The 13655-nt window shown below is 46.6% G+C and overlaps 1 protein-coding gene across 1 annotated transcript; it reads left to right on the top strand.

The window, feature by feature from the left end:
- Positions 1–3459: 3459 nt before the first annotated feature.
- AADACL3 (arylacetamide deacetylase like 3) lies at positions 3460–13222 on the top strand. The gene is made up of 4 exons (XM_044237202.1): positions 3460–3702; positions 6630–6846; positions 8423–8486; positions 10219–13222. The coding sequence occupies exons 1-4, from the start codon at positions 3535–3537 to the stop codon at positions 10988–10990; spliced, it is 1221 nt and encodes a 406-aa protein (XP_044093137.1). The 5' UTR covers positions 3460–3534; the 3' UTR covers positions 10991–13222.
- The last annotated feature ends 433 nt before the right edge of the window (positions 13223–13655 follow it).

Raw genomic sequence — 13655 nt, forward strand, 5'->3', positions numbered from 1 at the left:
GCTTGTGGGACAAAACATTACATGGCAGAAGGATCCTGTGAATTCACCAAACTCCATTTCATTTTCATTTTCACCTGTGCAGGTAGAAGATGTGCCTTCCCCAGGGTCCCATGCATTTGGGTGAAACCATGTGAATGCGTTCTGGCCAGTGGGGTGTATTTCCCGGCCTGGCCCATGGGTTCCTCCAGGAGGGAACGGTTTGTCAGGCTCCTGGCAAGGTACAGAGGATGGTCCTGTCAGAGACCATCAGAGAATGGGTACAGGTCCCAGGGGATGAAAGAGCATCAGATGGAGAGAAGCATGGATCCCATAGTCGCCAAGTGCTGTGGTTCTTTACCAAACATGCAAATGTCTGTGTTGGGAGAGGGAAATAGGTTTTTATTCCCTTAAAATCTGAGATACAGGGACTGTTTGTTAGAAGAGCTACCATTACTGATCCTAATCTATCCAGGAAATAAAAAATGGTTTGGTGTTTATACACATGCATTCCCTTGTTCTCCCTGTGCTTCTGCATGATTTCCAGCATAGGTGTTTGTAAACCTCAGTGGTGAAAGACTCCAATCCCTCTCCTAATAATCAGTCTGTGCTTTCCATTTCTTGGGTGAAATTCAAATATTTAAATTTTGACACAGAAATTCTTCATTTTCAAAATCATTGCCGTCGGCTTTCACGTACTGTAGAAAGGATCTTTCTAAGCATGATGTGAGAATGGGGGAGAGAGTTCACTGCATAAAAATGATAAACATCAATGCGGAAAAACAGCATTAACCGAGTTAAAAGGAAAATAGAAAAAAGTCCTTAAAAATATTTTTAAAAGTGTTTTGTTGAAGTGGAATTGACATGCAGTGTTCTGTTAGTTCCAGGAGCAAAGCAGAGTGACTCAGCAATTCTATACATGACTCAGTGCTCGCCACGGTGAGTGTTGTCCCCATCTGTCAGAACATGATCACGACAAGTATCTTTTAGGTCAGCGCAAGATGACAAAAATAGCAAAATAGATAATGGGCATCAACACACTAATTCCCAAGAGTCCATAAAGGAAAAAAACCAAGGAGCCAATAAATAAATAAATAGGTATTTATTTATAAAATAAATAAGTTATATATTTATATATATGTGTATATAAATATATACACTATAATATTTATTTATACAATAAATAAATATTTATTTATACATAATATTTATTACATATCATATTTATATAATATTATATATGTATTTATATGATATTTATTTACTCATACAATATTTATTTTTAAATATTTATTTATATAAATTTTAATATAATATATTTATATATTTATGCAATAAATATATTAAAATAAATAAATATTAATATTAAAATATAAATTATAGTAAAATATAAAATTATATTAAAATTAAATAAATATATTAAAATAAATAAATTAAAAATGTATCTATTTAAGCAATAAGTAAATTAAAAAACTCCCCATCAGCAACTTATTTGTCTATTTACATAATATTATTTATTTATATTTGTTTATATAATGTAATATTTTTTTTCCCAATTTATTTATTTTCAGAAAAACAGTATTCATTATTTTTTCACCACACCCAGTGCTCCATGCAAGCCGTGCCCTCCACAATACCCACCACCTGGTACCCCAACCTCCCACCCCCCCGCTACTTCAAACCCCTCAGATTGTTTTTCAGAGTCCATAGTCTCTCATGGTTCATCTCCCCTTCCAATTTACCCAAAAGCACATACCCTCCCCAATGTCCATAACCCTACCAATGTAATATTTATTTATACAATAATATAATATTTATTTATACAATAATATTTGTTTCTAATATAATATTTATTTTATAATACTTATTTATAATATATATAATTTATTTATACAATATACATATATTTATTTATACAATAAATAAATTAAAAAACCCCAAAAGCCAATACATATGTTCTACTTCATTGGGCTCAAAGAACCACACCCTGAAACTACATGGAGGGAAGATTATTATCATCCCAATCTTACAATCTTGGGAGCTGAGTTTCAGCGAATGTCAGTAGCTCGTTCATGATGAGAACGCTGGCTTGGGCAGAGCCTGGATTCAAATCCAAGTCTTACTAATGCAGGGCTTTCATCGTGGGCACTCCTGACCTGTTGGACCAGGTACCTTCTCATTGTGGGGGCCATGTGTGCCTTGCAGGACCTTGAGCAACATTGCTGACACCTGCCCTTGAGACACCAGTCCCAGCCCCCACCCCTCTCCGGGTTGTGACAATAAAAGATTTCCTCTAGGTGTTGCTAGAGATCTCCCGGGGGGGGGGTGGATTCTCCCTGTTGAGGACCGCTGTTCTGGCACCACTGCAGGGGAGGTGGGAGAGATGACAGACATCATCATTCTTACCCCGGATGTGAGACTTTGTCATTAGGGAAGATTTTGAACCCTGACATCAATCTCTGACCTTACCTGAAAAGGCAGGTAAGCTCAATGATTCCTGCTTTTTGATGAAAAGGACAAAGCTCATCTATTCATTTGTTTCTTCATTCAACAGACATTTGCTGAGCCCCTATGAAGTACCAGACCCTGGTCTTAGCCTCTGAGGATAAAACAAGGGCGCCTGGGTGGCTCAGTGGGTTAAGCCGCTGCCTTCGGCTCGGGTCATGATCTCGGGGTCCTGGGATCGAGTCCCGCATCGGGCTCTCTGCTCAGCGGGGAGCCTGCTTCCTCCTCTCTCTCTCTGCCTGCCTCTCTGCCTACTTGTGATCTGTCTCTGTCAAATAAATAAATAAAATCTAAAAAAAAAAAAAAAAAAACAAGGAACAAACCAAAAATTCAGTGCTCACAGAGGTGACATGTCACAGACAATAAAGGAATAAGTAAAGTGTGTGGTCTTTCCAGTGATAATAAAGGCCAAGAAGACAAAGTAAGTAAGTGTCAGGGGTAGGGGTGAAGGGCTGGGATGAGCATAGGGATCCTGGTGGGTAGTTATACTTTAAAATAAGGTGGCCTGGCACAGCCTCACTCAGAAGGTGACATTTGAAGAGACCCGCAGTAGGGGAGGGGTTGAGCTCAGTCATTGTCTGGGGGAACAAGGTTGCACAGAGAATAGCAAGTACAAAGGCCCTGGGGCCTCCTTGGCAGACTAAGAAATGGCGAGTGTGGCCAGAGTGGAATTGGGGGGTTGTCCCAAGCGCAGTGGGAGGAAATGGTGTTTGTGATGCCCATGGGGACGTCTCCAGGGCCATTTCTAGTAGCAGTGCCCCAGGATGTAAGCTGGAAGTTTGGAGCCCTCATTTCTAGCTGAGGCTGGCTGCATGAACCTCTTTCTTCTGTGCATGGGCGCTGTCCTAGAACTGCGTCCTCACCTGAGTCTGTGACTCACCTGACCTGGCCAGTGCTGGGGAGATGGGGAGATGGGGAGGGCAGGGTGTAGTATAAAAGTGGAGGAGGGTGACTGACTTCAAAACCTGTCCTGAGTGGCCCGCCCGGAGCACAGCCTCCTCTCTTCCTTCTGTGTTGAAACAGCACTCTCTCTTCCGTGTTGAAAACAGCAGGATGGCAGTCCCGGTCCTGCTTCTCCTCCAGGCGGCCTGCGTGTTCTCCATGGGGGTTGGGCTGTGGGTTGTCTGCAACCATTTCCTCACTGCAGAAATCCCTGCCGCCATCGGCCACCCCATGAGACTGCGGGTCCTGCACTGTATTTTCGAGCTGTTGGTGACGTGGGTGAGTGGTGTGTTTTATTTGTCCTGTCTTCTGGAGACCGAAGGAGGGAGTTGGGAAAACACCCTTCGGAAGATTGTGGTTGCATTAATGCTATTATCACAGGCGTGGAGGCTAATACATAACATATTAGTCATGAGGTTCCCAACCCCTTCCTGGTGTTGCTCAAGCAGCAGCGGGCTCGTAGCCACGAAATGATCAAATGACTTACATCCTCCGTTAATGGGGGGGAAAAAGCCCTGCTCTAGTCCCGCTTTCCTGCCTTCCAACTTACTTTCTTCACAGCGCCCGGCGTGATGCTGTGAAGTGAGGAATGAGCCCCCATCACTACCTACCTGTTAGGTAGCAGCAGCCAACAATAAAGAGATATGCGGCCAATTAGTAAATTAGTGCTAATTTAGTCAATTAGCAAAACTACAGAATGTGACTTTAGAGATATATTTTGTTACTTTTGAGAGATGGAAAACTATTTATGGAATATAATCAGATTTTGCTCGTTATTCCTGGTGTGTGAGTTTAATAAAACAGGTATAAACGGGTCATGGGGAGACCAAGTTGCGCATGCGGATTGGTGGTGCTTTTCCAGAGGGATGATGAATTAACCACACAGAAGTGTTGAGTCTCTTACATAATGGAAAGTTAATTGCAAGCACCTGTTCTCATGAGGCACCCGTCCTGGAGAAGCACCCTCAGGCTGAAGGTTTCCTACCTTCAAGTTCAGCTTTCACAAAACCCAGTGATTTCTCCTGTGGCTTTCCTGCCCTTGACTCTCACAGTCTGGTAGTCCTGGTTCCCAAATACGGTGACTCTGTTTCCTCATCTGCAAAAGAGGGGGAGTAACAGTCTAGATTTTGGAGCATGGGCTCTCAGGAAGTAAGCCATCCTGAGTGCGGCTGATGATGCCTGGGGCAGAGGAAACCCTCGTTAAGTATTAGCCTTACTGCTATTTACTGATTTGGTTTTTTTTTCTGCAAAGAGGTGTCTTGTGACTCCTGTATGTCACCCACCAGTTCCTAGCTCTGGGATCACTGATGGGCAAGAGAAAGGAAGTCCCAGAGAGCGTCTGCCTTCAGGATGCTCAAACTCACGGAAATGTCCATGGGGAGACAGTGAGAAACAAGCAAACTCACTAGAAATTAATTGTTTTACGCAGTGACAAGTAATACGAAGAAAGTGGAACAGGGCAGGAGGGAACCACAGGGCTTCTAAATCCGGGGTTCCCTGAATCTGCAACGGCGACAGAAGGCAGAGTCCCTGAATTTGGGGGAAGGTAAAAACCACTCCATTTCCCCTCGCCTCTAAAGGAAAAGTGGTATTTCCTTCCATTAGGAATGAAGAGGACAAACCACAGTTGTGACAGCAGAACCCGGGGTTTGTCACCAAGGCGCATGCCAGATGTTTTCAGAGCAGGTGACATTTCTTGCAGATATTTCGAAAAACTGTGTGCGGACCTCGTTTCTCTGAAGTTATGATAGTGTTAATCCAGCCAGTAGGTCTTGCTACTTGGTGTGCTAATAAGGAAACACGTGCATTATTACTTGGCCCATGTACCTCCCTGCTTTGATAACTATAATTGAAAAGAAATTGGTTTCCTTGGTAATCCCATGTATTTTACTTTATGTGTTGGAAATGTTCTGTCTCAAGGTCCACAGGCATCACTGAAAGCCAAAAGGACATTGGGGCAGAGCCGCTTGAAAGAGGGTGCCCGGGGAAGAGCCCACTTTGTTTACTTTTATGGCTTGTTATGCTGACTCCCAGACATAGGAGACAGAATACCATAAAGATGTTCCCTCACCCCAGCCCCCCGGCCCTGACAGCCGACTCCCGGCCAACCTTGTTGCACCCGTGACCCTAACTTTTCCCACTTCCTGTTTCATAGGAAGCAGATCTTGGGTATTATATTTATCCAAAAAGCTTCAGTAGGTATCTCTAAAAGACAAGAACCCTTCACATTTTATTTATTTTTATTTAATTTATTTTACTTTGTATCCTTTTAAAAATGTAAGTTCGATTATTGGCCATATAGTGGTATTATCAATTTCAGAGATAGAGGTCCATGATTCATCAGTCTTATATTGTACCCAGTACCCTGCTTAATGTCACCCTGTTACCCCATCCCCCCTCACCAGAAACCCTCAGTTTGTTTCCTATGATTAAGAGTCTCTTATGGTTTGTCTTCCTCTCTGATTTCGTCTTTTTTTTTTCTCCCTTTCCCTATGACCCTCTGTTTTGTTTCTTAAATTTTGCATGTGAGTGAGATCGTATGATAATTCTCAGACAGACTTATTTTGCTCAGCATAATACCCTCTAGTTGTGGTTTCCATGTGGTTGCAAATGGCAAGATTTCATTTTTTGATGGCTGCATAGTATTCCATTGTGTATATGGACCACATCTTCTTTATCCATTCACCTGTCAATGGACATCTGGGCTCTTCCTACAGTTTGACTATTGTGGACATTGCTGTTATAAACATCGGGGTGTAGGTGCCCCTTTGGATCACTAAATTTGTATCTTTACCCCCACCTTTTAAAAAACATAACCACAATGTCATTATCAGGTCCTAATAGCAACTAATGCTTGGAATGGCCATGTTGGCTAGGCTGGTCCGGGATGGCATCTTTGGGAAGAGAGGTCATGTCCAGGCCATGGGGGGTGGGTGTTCTGGGTTAGAGGGACCCTCGTGGGGTGGCCAAAAGCCTGGTTTATGAGGCTGGGTATCAGGTGCCTGGGGAGAGAGGAGGAAGGGGCGGTGTGGGTGGACTGAGGTGGGCTGGATCTAAGGCAGGGTCATGGGGGCACATGCGGTGGAGCAGGACTGTGACTCAGCCTGCCCTTGAGCCACTCCGCTGGGGGCCACGGGCAGTGGCTGGACTCCACTGTGTGCACACGGAAACCCTTCCCACCTCATTTCCTCTTCTCTCACCAACAGGGGATGATTTTTGAGAAACTGAGAATCTGCTCTATGCCTCAGTTTGTCCGTTTCATGCATGATCTAGTGCCACTCAAGGAGGATCCGGATGTCGTGGTCACAGATCTCTACTATGGGACGATCCCTGTGAAGCTGTATCAGCCCAAGGTGTCCTCCTGCGCCCTCAGGCCTGGCATCGTGTTCTACCACGGCGGCGGGGCAGTCATGGGGAGCCTGAGTAAGAGTCCTTCCCTCAGACCCCCATCTGTAGTGGGAAAACCTCAGAGCAGAGCGGGGGGGGCACCTGCCTTCCAGCAAGACGGGGCTCTCCCATCACTGACCTGGAGTCTGAAAGGCGCTACAGGACAGAGCACGGCCAGAGAGGTAGTGGGGCCCAGATCAGGCTGGCAGCAAAGATATGGAACGTTTGGATCTCTTTCTGGAAGTGAGGAGACCCAAATATGGGGGGGAAAAATATATATATACACATACACACACATACATATTTATGTATTTATTTGTATAATCTATGTATATATATGTATATACATGAAATTCACACAACATAAAATTACCCACTTTAATTTTTAAGATCTTATTAATTTATTTGATAGAGCACAAGCAGGGGAGAGGGAGGGACAGAGGCAGAGTGACAAGCAGACTCCCTGCTCAGTGGGGATCCTGTTTCAGGACTTGATCCCAGGACCCTGGGATTGTGATCTGAGCCAAAGGCAGATGCTTAACCCACTGAGCCACCCAGGCTCCCCAAATTAGCTGCTTTCAACTGTACAATTCAGTGGCATTTACTACACTAACAATGTTCTACAACTACCACCTCTATTTAGTTGGAAATAAGGAGTTTTTTAAAAAGTGAAAAAACAAACAAACAAACAAACAAACAAAAAAACCCAGAGACACAACCTTTTGTTTCAGGCCAGATATTTCCTGAGACAAATTCCGGTACAGAGAGGAGAATCAAAAATTTGAGGAGAGTTAATGAGAGGAAAAAAAGTCAAAATTGAGAGTTTTATTATCTTAACCTCCCCCACACAGGTGCCGCAAGATTTTAAGGGGAAAAACAATTTTATTTGGTTTCAGCCCTGCCTTCTAAACCATGGAAAGGCAGAAGCCCACAGTGGTACCCTCGGGAAAATAAGGGATTTCTGGAGCCGTGGTTTGGGTTCCGTCTGCGTAATGAATGGCGTTAACAGTCAATGGGTAGTAAATAATATTATTAGTAATTAATATTTACACGGCAGGCACTGTAGAGACCCTTCATGCGTGTCATCTCATTAACCCCCGCACAGCCCTGTTGGTATCATTGTGCCCATTTTTTAAACTTTTTTTAAAAAAGATTTTATCTACTTATTTGACAGATAGAGATCACAAGTAGGCAGAGAGGCAGGCAGAGAGAGAGGAAGGGAGGCAGGCTCCCCGCTGAGCAGAGAGCCCGATGCGGGGCTCGATCCCAGGATCCTGGGATCATGACCCGAGCTGAAGGCAGAGGTTTTAACCCACTGAGCCACCCAGGTGCCCCAGCATCTCAGATGTTTTGAATGAATTGCAGAATCCATGGGGAAAAAGGGGATCTTAGAGGAAGTTGTTCAGACAGGACGTCCAAGGAGAAATTCTAGCAAGTGGAGGAGGAAGGCTTCCCCGCAGCTGGAAGAAAGTCTGCAAAGGCCCATTAGGATCAACCCCAACTCTCTGTCCATGGTGGTTGTCAGAGAGAAGGGGCAGCCCATGGTGACGGCTGCCAAAGGAAGCCACTAACCAACCGTCCTAGTGAATGTTAAAAACCTTTTATTTTCTAGGAACCCACTATGCCATATGCTGTCGTTTGTCCAAGGAAAGTGACTCAGTGGTTCTAGCAGTTGGGTGAGCACGGGAACGAGGAGGTGGTGCTGGGTCGTGGCGTGGGAGGCAGGGAGACAAAAGGATGCTGGGATTCCAGGACACTGGGGCACGGGATGGGCTGTGAGCAACCCTGAGGGGAGGAAAGGAAAGAGACAGAGAGAGAGAGAGAGGCAGAGAGCGGCACTCCTTCCTGCGGGCGGCCCTCCGGCATCCCGTGCAGGCTGTCACCTGGAAGCTGTGTGGGGCGGGGTCTTTGTCGAGCAGATCAGGTGCAGAGCTTTGCGCGCATGAGCCCCGTTGGGTGGAAAGTGCTTCACCGGGCCGAAGAGCCCGGCATGTTCCAGACACTCAGCACCTCGTTCCACGGAGTGCCACGGTGCCCCACGTGGTAAACCAGATGAGGGCAGACATTGCCATGGCATTCCCAAGCACTCCCGAGGTGGGGGGGGGTGGGGTTCACCCTGGTGAGATCTGTCAAAGGAACTGAGAAGGATTAAAAAGCCACTCTCTCCTCCCTGATCTTGGAGAGTCGAGCTCCTAGTTCGGAACCTCAGAGAGGGCTTGGTGGACCTGGGGCAGGCAAGACCTCCCGCCCCCACCGCCTGACACAACATCCCACGGGAGCACCGTGGTTTCTCCTGACTCATCTTTCCTGCAGCTTTGTTTAAATGCACAAGCCATAAAGAAATGCCATTTGTTGGGGTCGCAGCAAGAAAACATTTCCCAGCTTCCTTGCAGTACAACTGTTTGACTGAGAGTGAAAAATCGGTCCTGGATGAAGAAGGGGGAACCCAGAGAAATCAGTCACTTTATAATTCTCAACTGTGAGATATATTCTGCCTTGGGGGAATTCTCGATTCAGGCGTTGGCCACGATACCCCTTATAGCTCTGGTCATGCTGAACCAAGACATGGCCGGTCTATTATACCAGGAACTCTCTACAAGAAAATTAGTTTATGAATCCAAGGAAGATAAGGTTTTAGAGTTGAAACATTGCTGTCCCAGCCTGAACTCAGGACAGCTTAAAAATCGGAGCCATCGGAATGGAAATGGTTGGCAAAAATTCGTTGATCCCATAGAATAGTTTTATATTTTTAACGTTTGAAGTGGTAACATTTCTCAGAACACCCAGATTTCTGGAATCTCTTGAAAAATGGGGAGGTCTAGCATGCTGGGCAGGTGTGCTTGCATGACAGCAACCTGAGCATGGAGACCAGGGACTCGCATGCTCACCTGTAAGGCAGGAATGGCCCAGAGTGGACACGGCTGACCTGGAGGAGACCCACAGGTTAACTGCTGGTCTCAGGCGGTATTTACATCGACAGGATCCTCCCACAAAACGCGTGAGCTTGGCAGGATTAGTTAGAATAGAAACCCAGGCAAATCTGGAGATGCTCATAAAGGAACATAAGATGAGGGGACAAGTGTGAGTCAAGGATGCACCAGCAGGTTGATACAGAAAGATGGGGTTTGTGTTGGTAATTGCTGAATGGTTGAGGGCTCTTGTGGTCGTTGTCTGTCCCCCAAAGGGGCACTGAGACTGAGGAAATAGCAGCCCCCACTCATTGAGCCTATACGCCAGACACGGTGGACTTCATGTCCATCACGTCTTTCAAGCCACATACCTTCACTTCACCTGCTCGGGCTTCAGAAAGAGAACTTAATGGAAGAAATTTGGCCTAAAGGATGCTAGACACAGGTTTGGTTTTGCTAGGGAGCTTGGTGTAAACCGTGTTCCTTGATTCTTTTTTAGATACCGCAAGTTGCCCCACCATAAGTTCCCTGTGGCGCTAAGAGACTGCATTGCAGCTACGACCCACTTCCTAAAGGCCCTAAACACGTACGGGGTCGACCCAGATCGGGTCGTGCTCTGTGGGGACAGTGTGGGAGGGGGGATGGCAACAGCAATCTGTCAAAGATTTTTGGGCTGTCCAGATCTCCCCAAGATCCGTGCTCAGATCCTGATCTACGCCAGTCTCCAGGCTGTGCATTTCCAGTTCCCCTCCCATCAGCAGAACAAGAATGTCCCCATGGCCAGCCAAGACTTTGCCTTCTACTGTTGGAGCAATTTCCTGGACATCAACCCCTCCTGGAAAAGCACTATCCTGAAAGGCGCCCATTTGCCTGCTGAATTCTGGGAAAAATATAGGAAGTGGTTGGGTACAGAAAACATCCCAGAGAGGTTTAAGAAGGGAACCTACCAGCCAACATCTGTGCCCTTGAATGAGGCTGCCTATCTGGAGACAAGCCTCGCGCTGGATTTCAGGAACTCACCCCTGATTGCAGAAGATGAAGTCGTGTCCCAGCTCCCCGAAACGTTCATTGTGAGCTGTGAGTTTGACCTTCTCCGGGATGACTCGCTGTTGTACAAGAAGCGTCTGGAGGACCTGGGGGTCCCAGTGACTTGGCACCACATGGAGGATGGTTTCCATGGAGTGCTTAGTACCTTAGATATGGGCTGTTTGCACTTTCCCTGCTCTACAAGGATTCTGGACGCCATGGTTCATTTTCTAAAGAGGTTGTGACCATTTTTCCTTCCAAGACTAATGCATTCCACCACCATCTGGTTCCCCAGCAGGGCTCTCTGTTGTGATGGAGGTGATGTTGAGTGGGGCTAGGGAGGGGGTCGAGGTTGCCATGTCCTTCTTGCTTCAGGTTCCAGAAATGTAGAATGCATGCTTCTGATGTCTGGAGGGAGAGCAGTAGGAGAGACAGGTTTGGGGGGAGGGTGGCGCTCTCTTCCTGTTCACCATTGGGAAAACATGAGCTGTTGATCTGCAGCAGTCATCTGAGAGTGAATGATCATGTGAAGGGTGCCTCTGGCTTCCCTGAGGGAGAGTTCAGGCTGGTCTAGGCTGTGGGTAGCCGGAGTGTCCACTTGGCTGGCCTTGGAATGAAAGAGGGACACATCCTGTGCAATCCCATGGGCTCTCAAATCTAGCTCAAAGGATGGGGCTCTGATGTTCCAGACTGCTGGGTGGAGGTGGAGAACCTGTTGTCCTTCTCCTTTGGGTACACAGTGATATTTCCCCCTCTGTTCCTCTGCCTCTGAACTCAGAGTTTCAACTCTCTAGACTGGAAGAGTTAGGACAGAGTGGATAGGTTTTGCGTAGTGGTTGGAACCTCTGGCAGATGAAGACAGCCCAGAGCCACCTGATGGGGGAGCTCTGGAGCTCTTGGAGTCAAAGGGGCCAAAGGGGCTGAAGATGTGTTTTTGCAAGAACTGTTTCCGTTTTAAGACACAGAATGAGCTCAAATTGGCCTAAATCAGAAAAAGAATGTATTGATAGCTATGAATTCTGGGGATAAATCAGGTATCGTTTGATCCAGGAACTCAAACAAGCTGGTGAGTTGCCTTCTCTTCTTTCTTCCATTCTGTGCTCTGCTGCATGGATGGCCCCTTCCACTCTGCATATGGTGGCTCTGAGCAGCTCCGTATTCGCACTCTCCAGAGTCCCGTGTCTCATTCTCAGCTGTCCCAGCAGAAACCACACTGTAGCTCAATGGCTCTGTGGGCTTGCTGAGTAGTGTGTCTAGTTGCCACAACCTAGAGAGTGGAACGCTTTGACCAACCAGGACTACGTTCCATGTCAACGTTGGGGTGGAGGGTGAGATCCGTTCCACTGGGGGCTTGGACTGAGCGTGAGGGAGGGAGGGAGGGAGTACTTTCCTCTAATCAACACTTACTACTCTACTGTAGATATCAATGCTTACTCTGTTGGTGGACATCAATGCTTACGCTACTACAGAAGCTAAATGAACCCTGAATCAGATTATTTGGAAGGGGCAAGAGATGTCAAGGACCACTAGGTCAGTTGACCACCAGTCCCTGAGGACATTTCCATGAAAGAGCAGGCCCAGGTTCCCAGGGTGGTCCTACCTAGTCTTCAGGAGGTTCTGCTCCTTGTTGGTTAACAGCTTTTATAGGCCAAGATCCAAGTCTACTTCACAGAGGCCCCCATGCATGTCCTTGACTTGCTTTCAGTTGAATGTTTGTGCTGAAACATGGGGCAGAGAGGAATCCCACTTCGTGGCTTCTGGATCCATTCACAGCAGAAGACCAGCAGGTGTCTTTGTTGGAAAGATAGGAACCACTCACTGAAAGGGACTGGTCTGGTGACCACTCAGCTGTTGGGCAGGATGGGATCTGAGGAGCATGGTCTCTTCTAGACTAGGTCTCTCAGTTGAGTCTGGGTAGACTCCTCTCCTGGAGTGTGGTCTTCATTGTTTCACCCTGCCTCTAGACATAGGTAAGTGGGACTGAGCTGATCTTGTGGGAACTTAGGTGGTTAGCTTTTCTACTGTGGGGTGGTGAGGAGTGTGGGAGCAACTGGAGGACCATGCCCAGAGGAGATGTGTTGGTTGCATTTTCAGGGCTGGAAGAGCCTCTGGATTTAAATTTCCAACCACCTCTGATGAGAAAAGAGCTCTTTCAAGTTGCTACCCAGGCAATTTGCAGCCTGGCAATCCTGCTCACACCCATGGACATGCAGATAAGAACCTCAAGCCTAGGATTTCCAGCCATAAGTTCCCACTTCACTTTTCGCAGGGCACCTTTTTAAAATAACCACTTGGGGGTCAAGCCCACAAGATGTAAGTGACCTTTGCCTCAACCACCTTATCAGAAGCTGGTACTTGCTACCCTGCTCTCTCTCCTGTTCGCTTGAGACCTGAGACAGAGGACTGCCCTTCCCTCATTTCATTGCACACCCCCAATACATTTCTGGGATCTGTGAGCAATAAATCTCATGAATTTATTACCTTCGTGTGAGCGTATTGAAATGACCCCGGGTCTCCACTTCCCCAGGGTGGGAGCTGGGATGCTGAAGGAGCTGCCTGCCTATCCCATGTGGGTGCCTCATGTCTCCTCATTCAGCAGGTCATGATCTGCATATTTTTATTTAATCCACCAGCTATGCACTGCCCCCCCACAACACACTCATTTGTTCATCACAGGAATTCTACAAAGTAGGTATTCTTAAACCCATTTTACAGATGAGGAAACAGAGGCCCAGAGTTGTTAATAACAATGCTCATTTCCCATCTCTTTCCAGTCAGGCTCAAGACCACATAGTTGGTCAGGTGCTGTGCATTGAACCTCTGACCCACCTGACAACACCCCCTTTCTGCCATGTCCCATGGCCCATTAGCCCTTTTCTTTTCCATCATTTAGAATTAAAAGACATGACT

This window comes from Neovison vison, chromosome 2, assembly GCF_020171115.1.
Source record: "Neovison vison isolate M4711 chromosome 2, ASM_NN_V1, whole genome shotgun sequence".
Taxonomy (NCBI): Eukaryota; Metazoa; Chordata; class Mammalia; order Carnivora; family Mustelidae; genus Neogale; species Neogale vison.

Coding starts and splice junctions, on each gene's coding strand:
- AADACL3 (XM_044237202.1), top strand. CDS start 3,535: ATGGCAGTCCCGGTCCTGCTTCTCCTCCAGGCGGCCTGCGTGTTCTCC. Junction 6,847..8,422: donor GGCAGTCATGGGGAGCCTGA/GTAAGAGTCCTT, acceptor TTTATTTTCTAG/GAACCCACTATGCCATATGC. Junction 8,487..10,218: donor TCAGTGGTTCTAGCAGTTGG/GTGAGCACGGGA, acceptor ATTCTTTTTTAG/ATACCGCAAGTTGCCCCACC.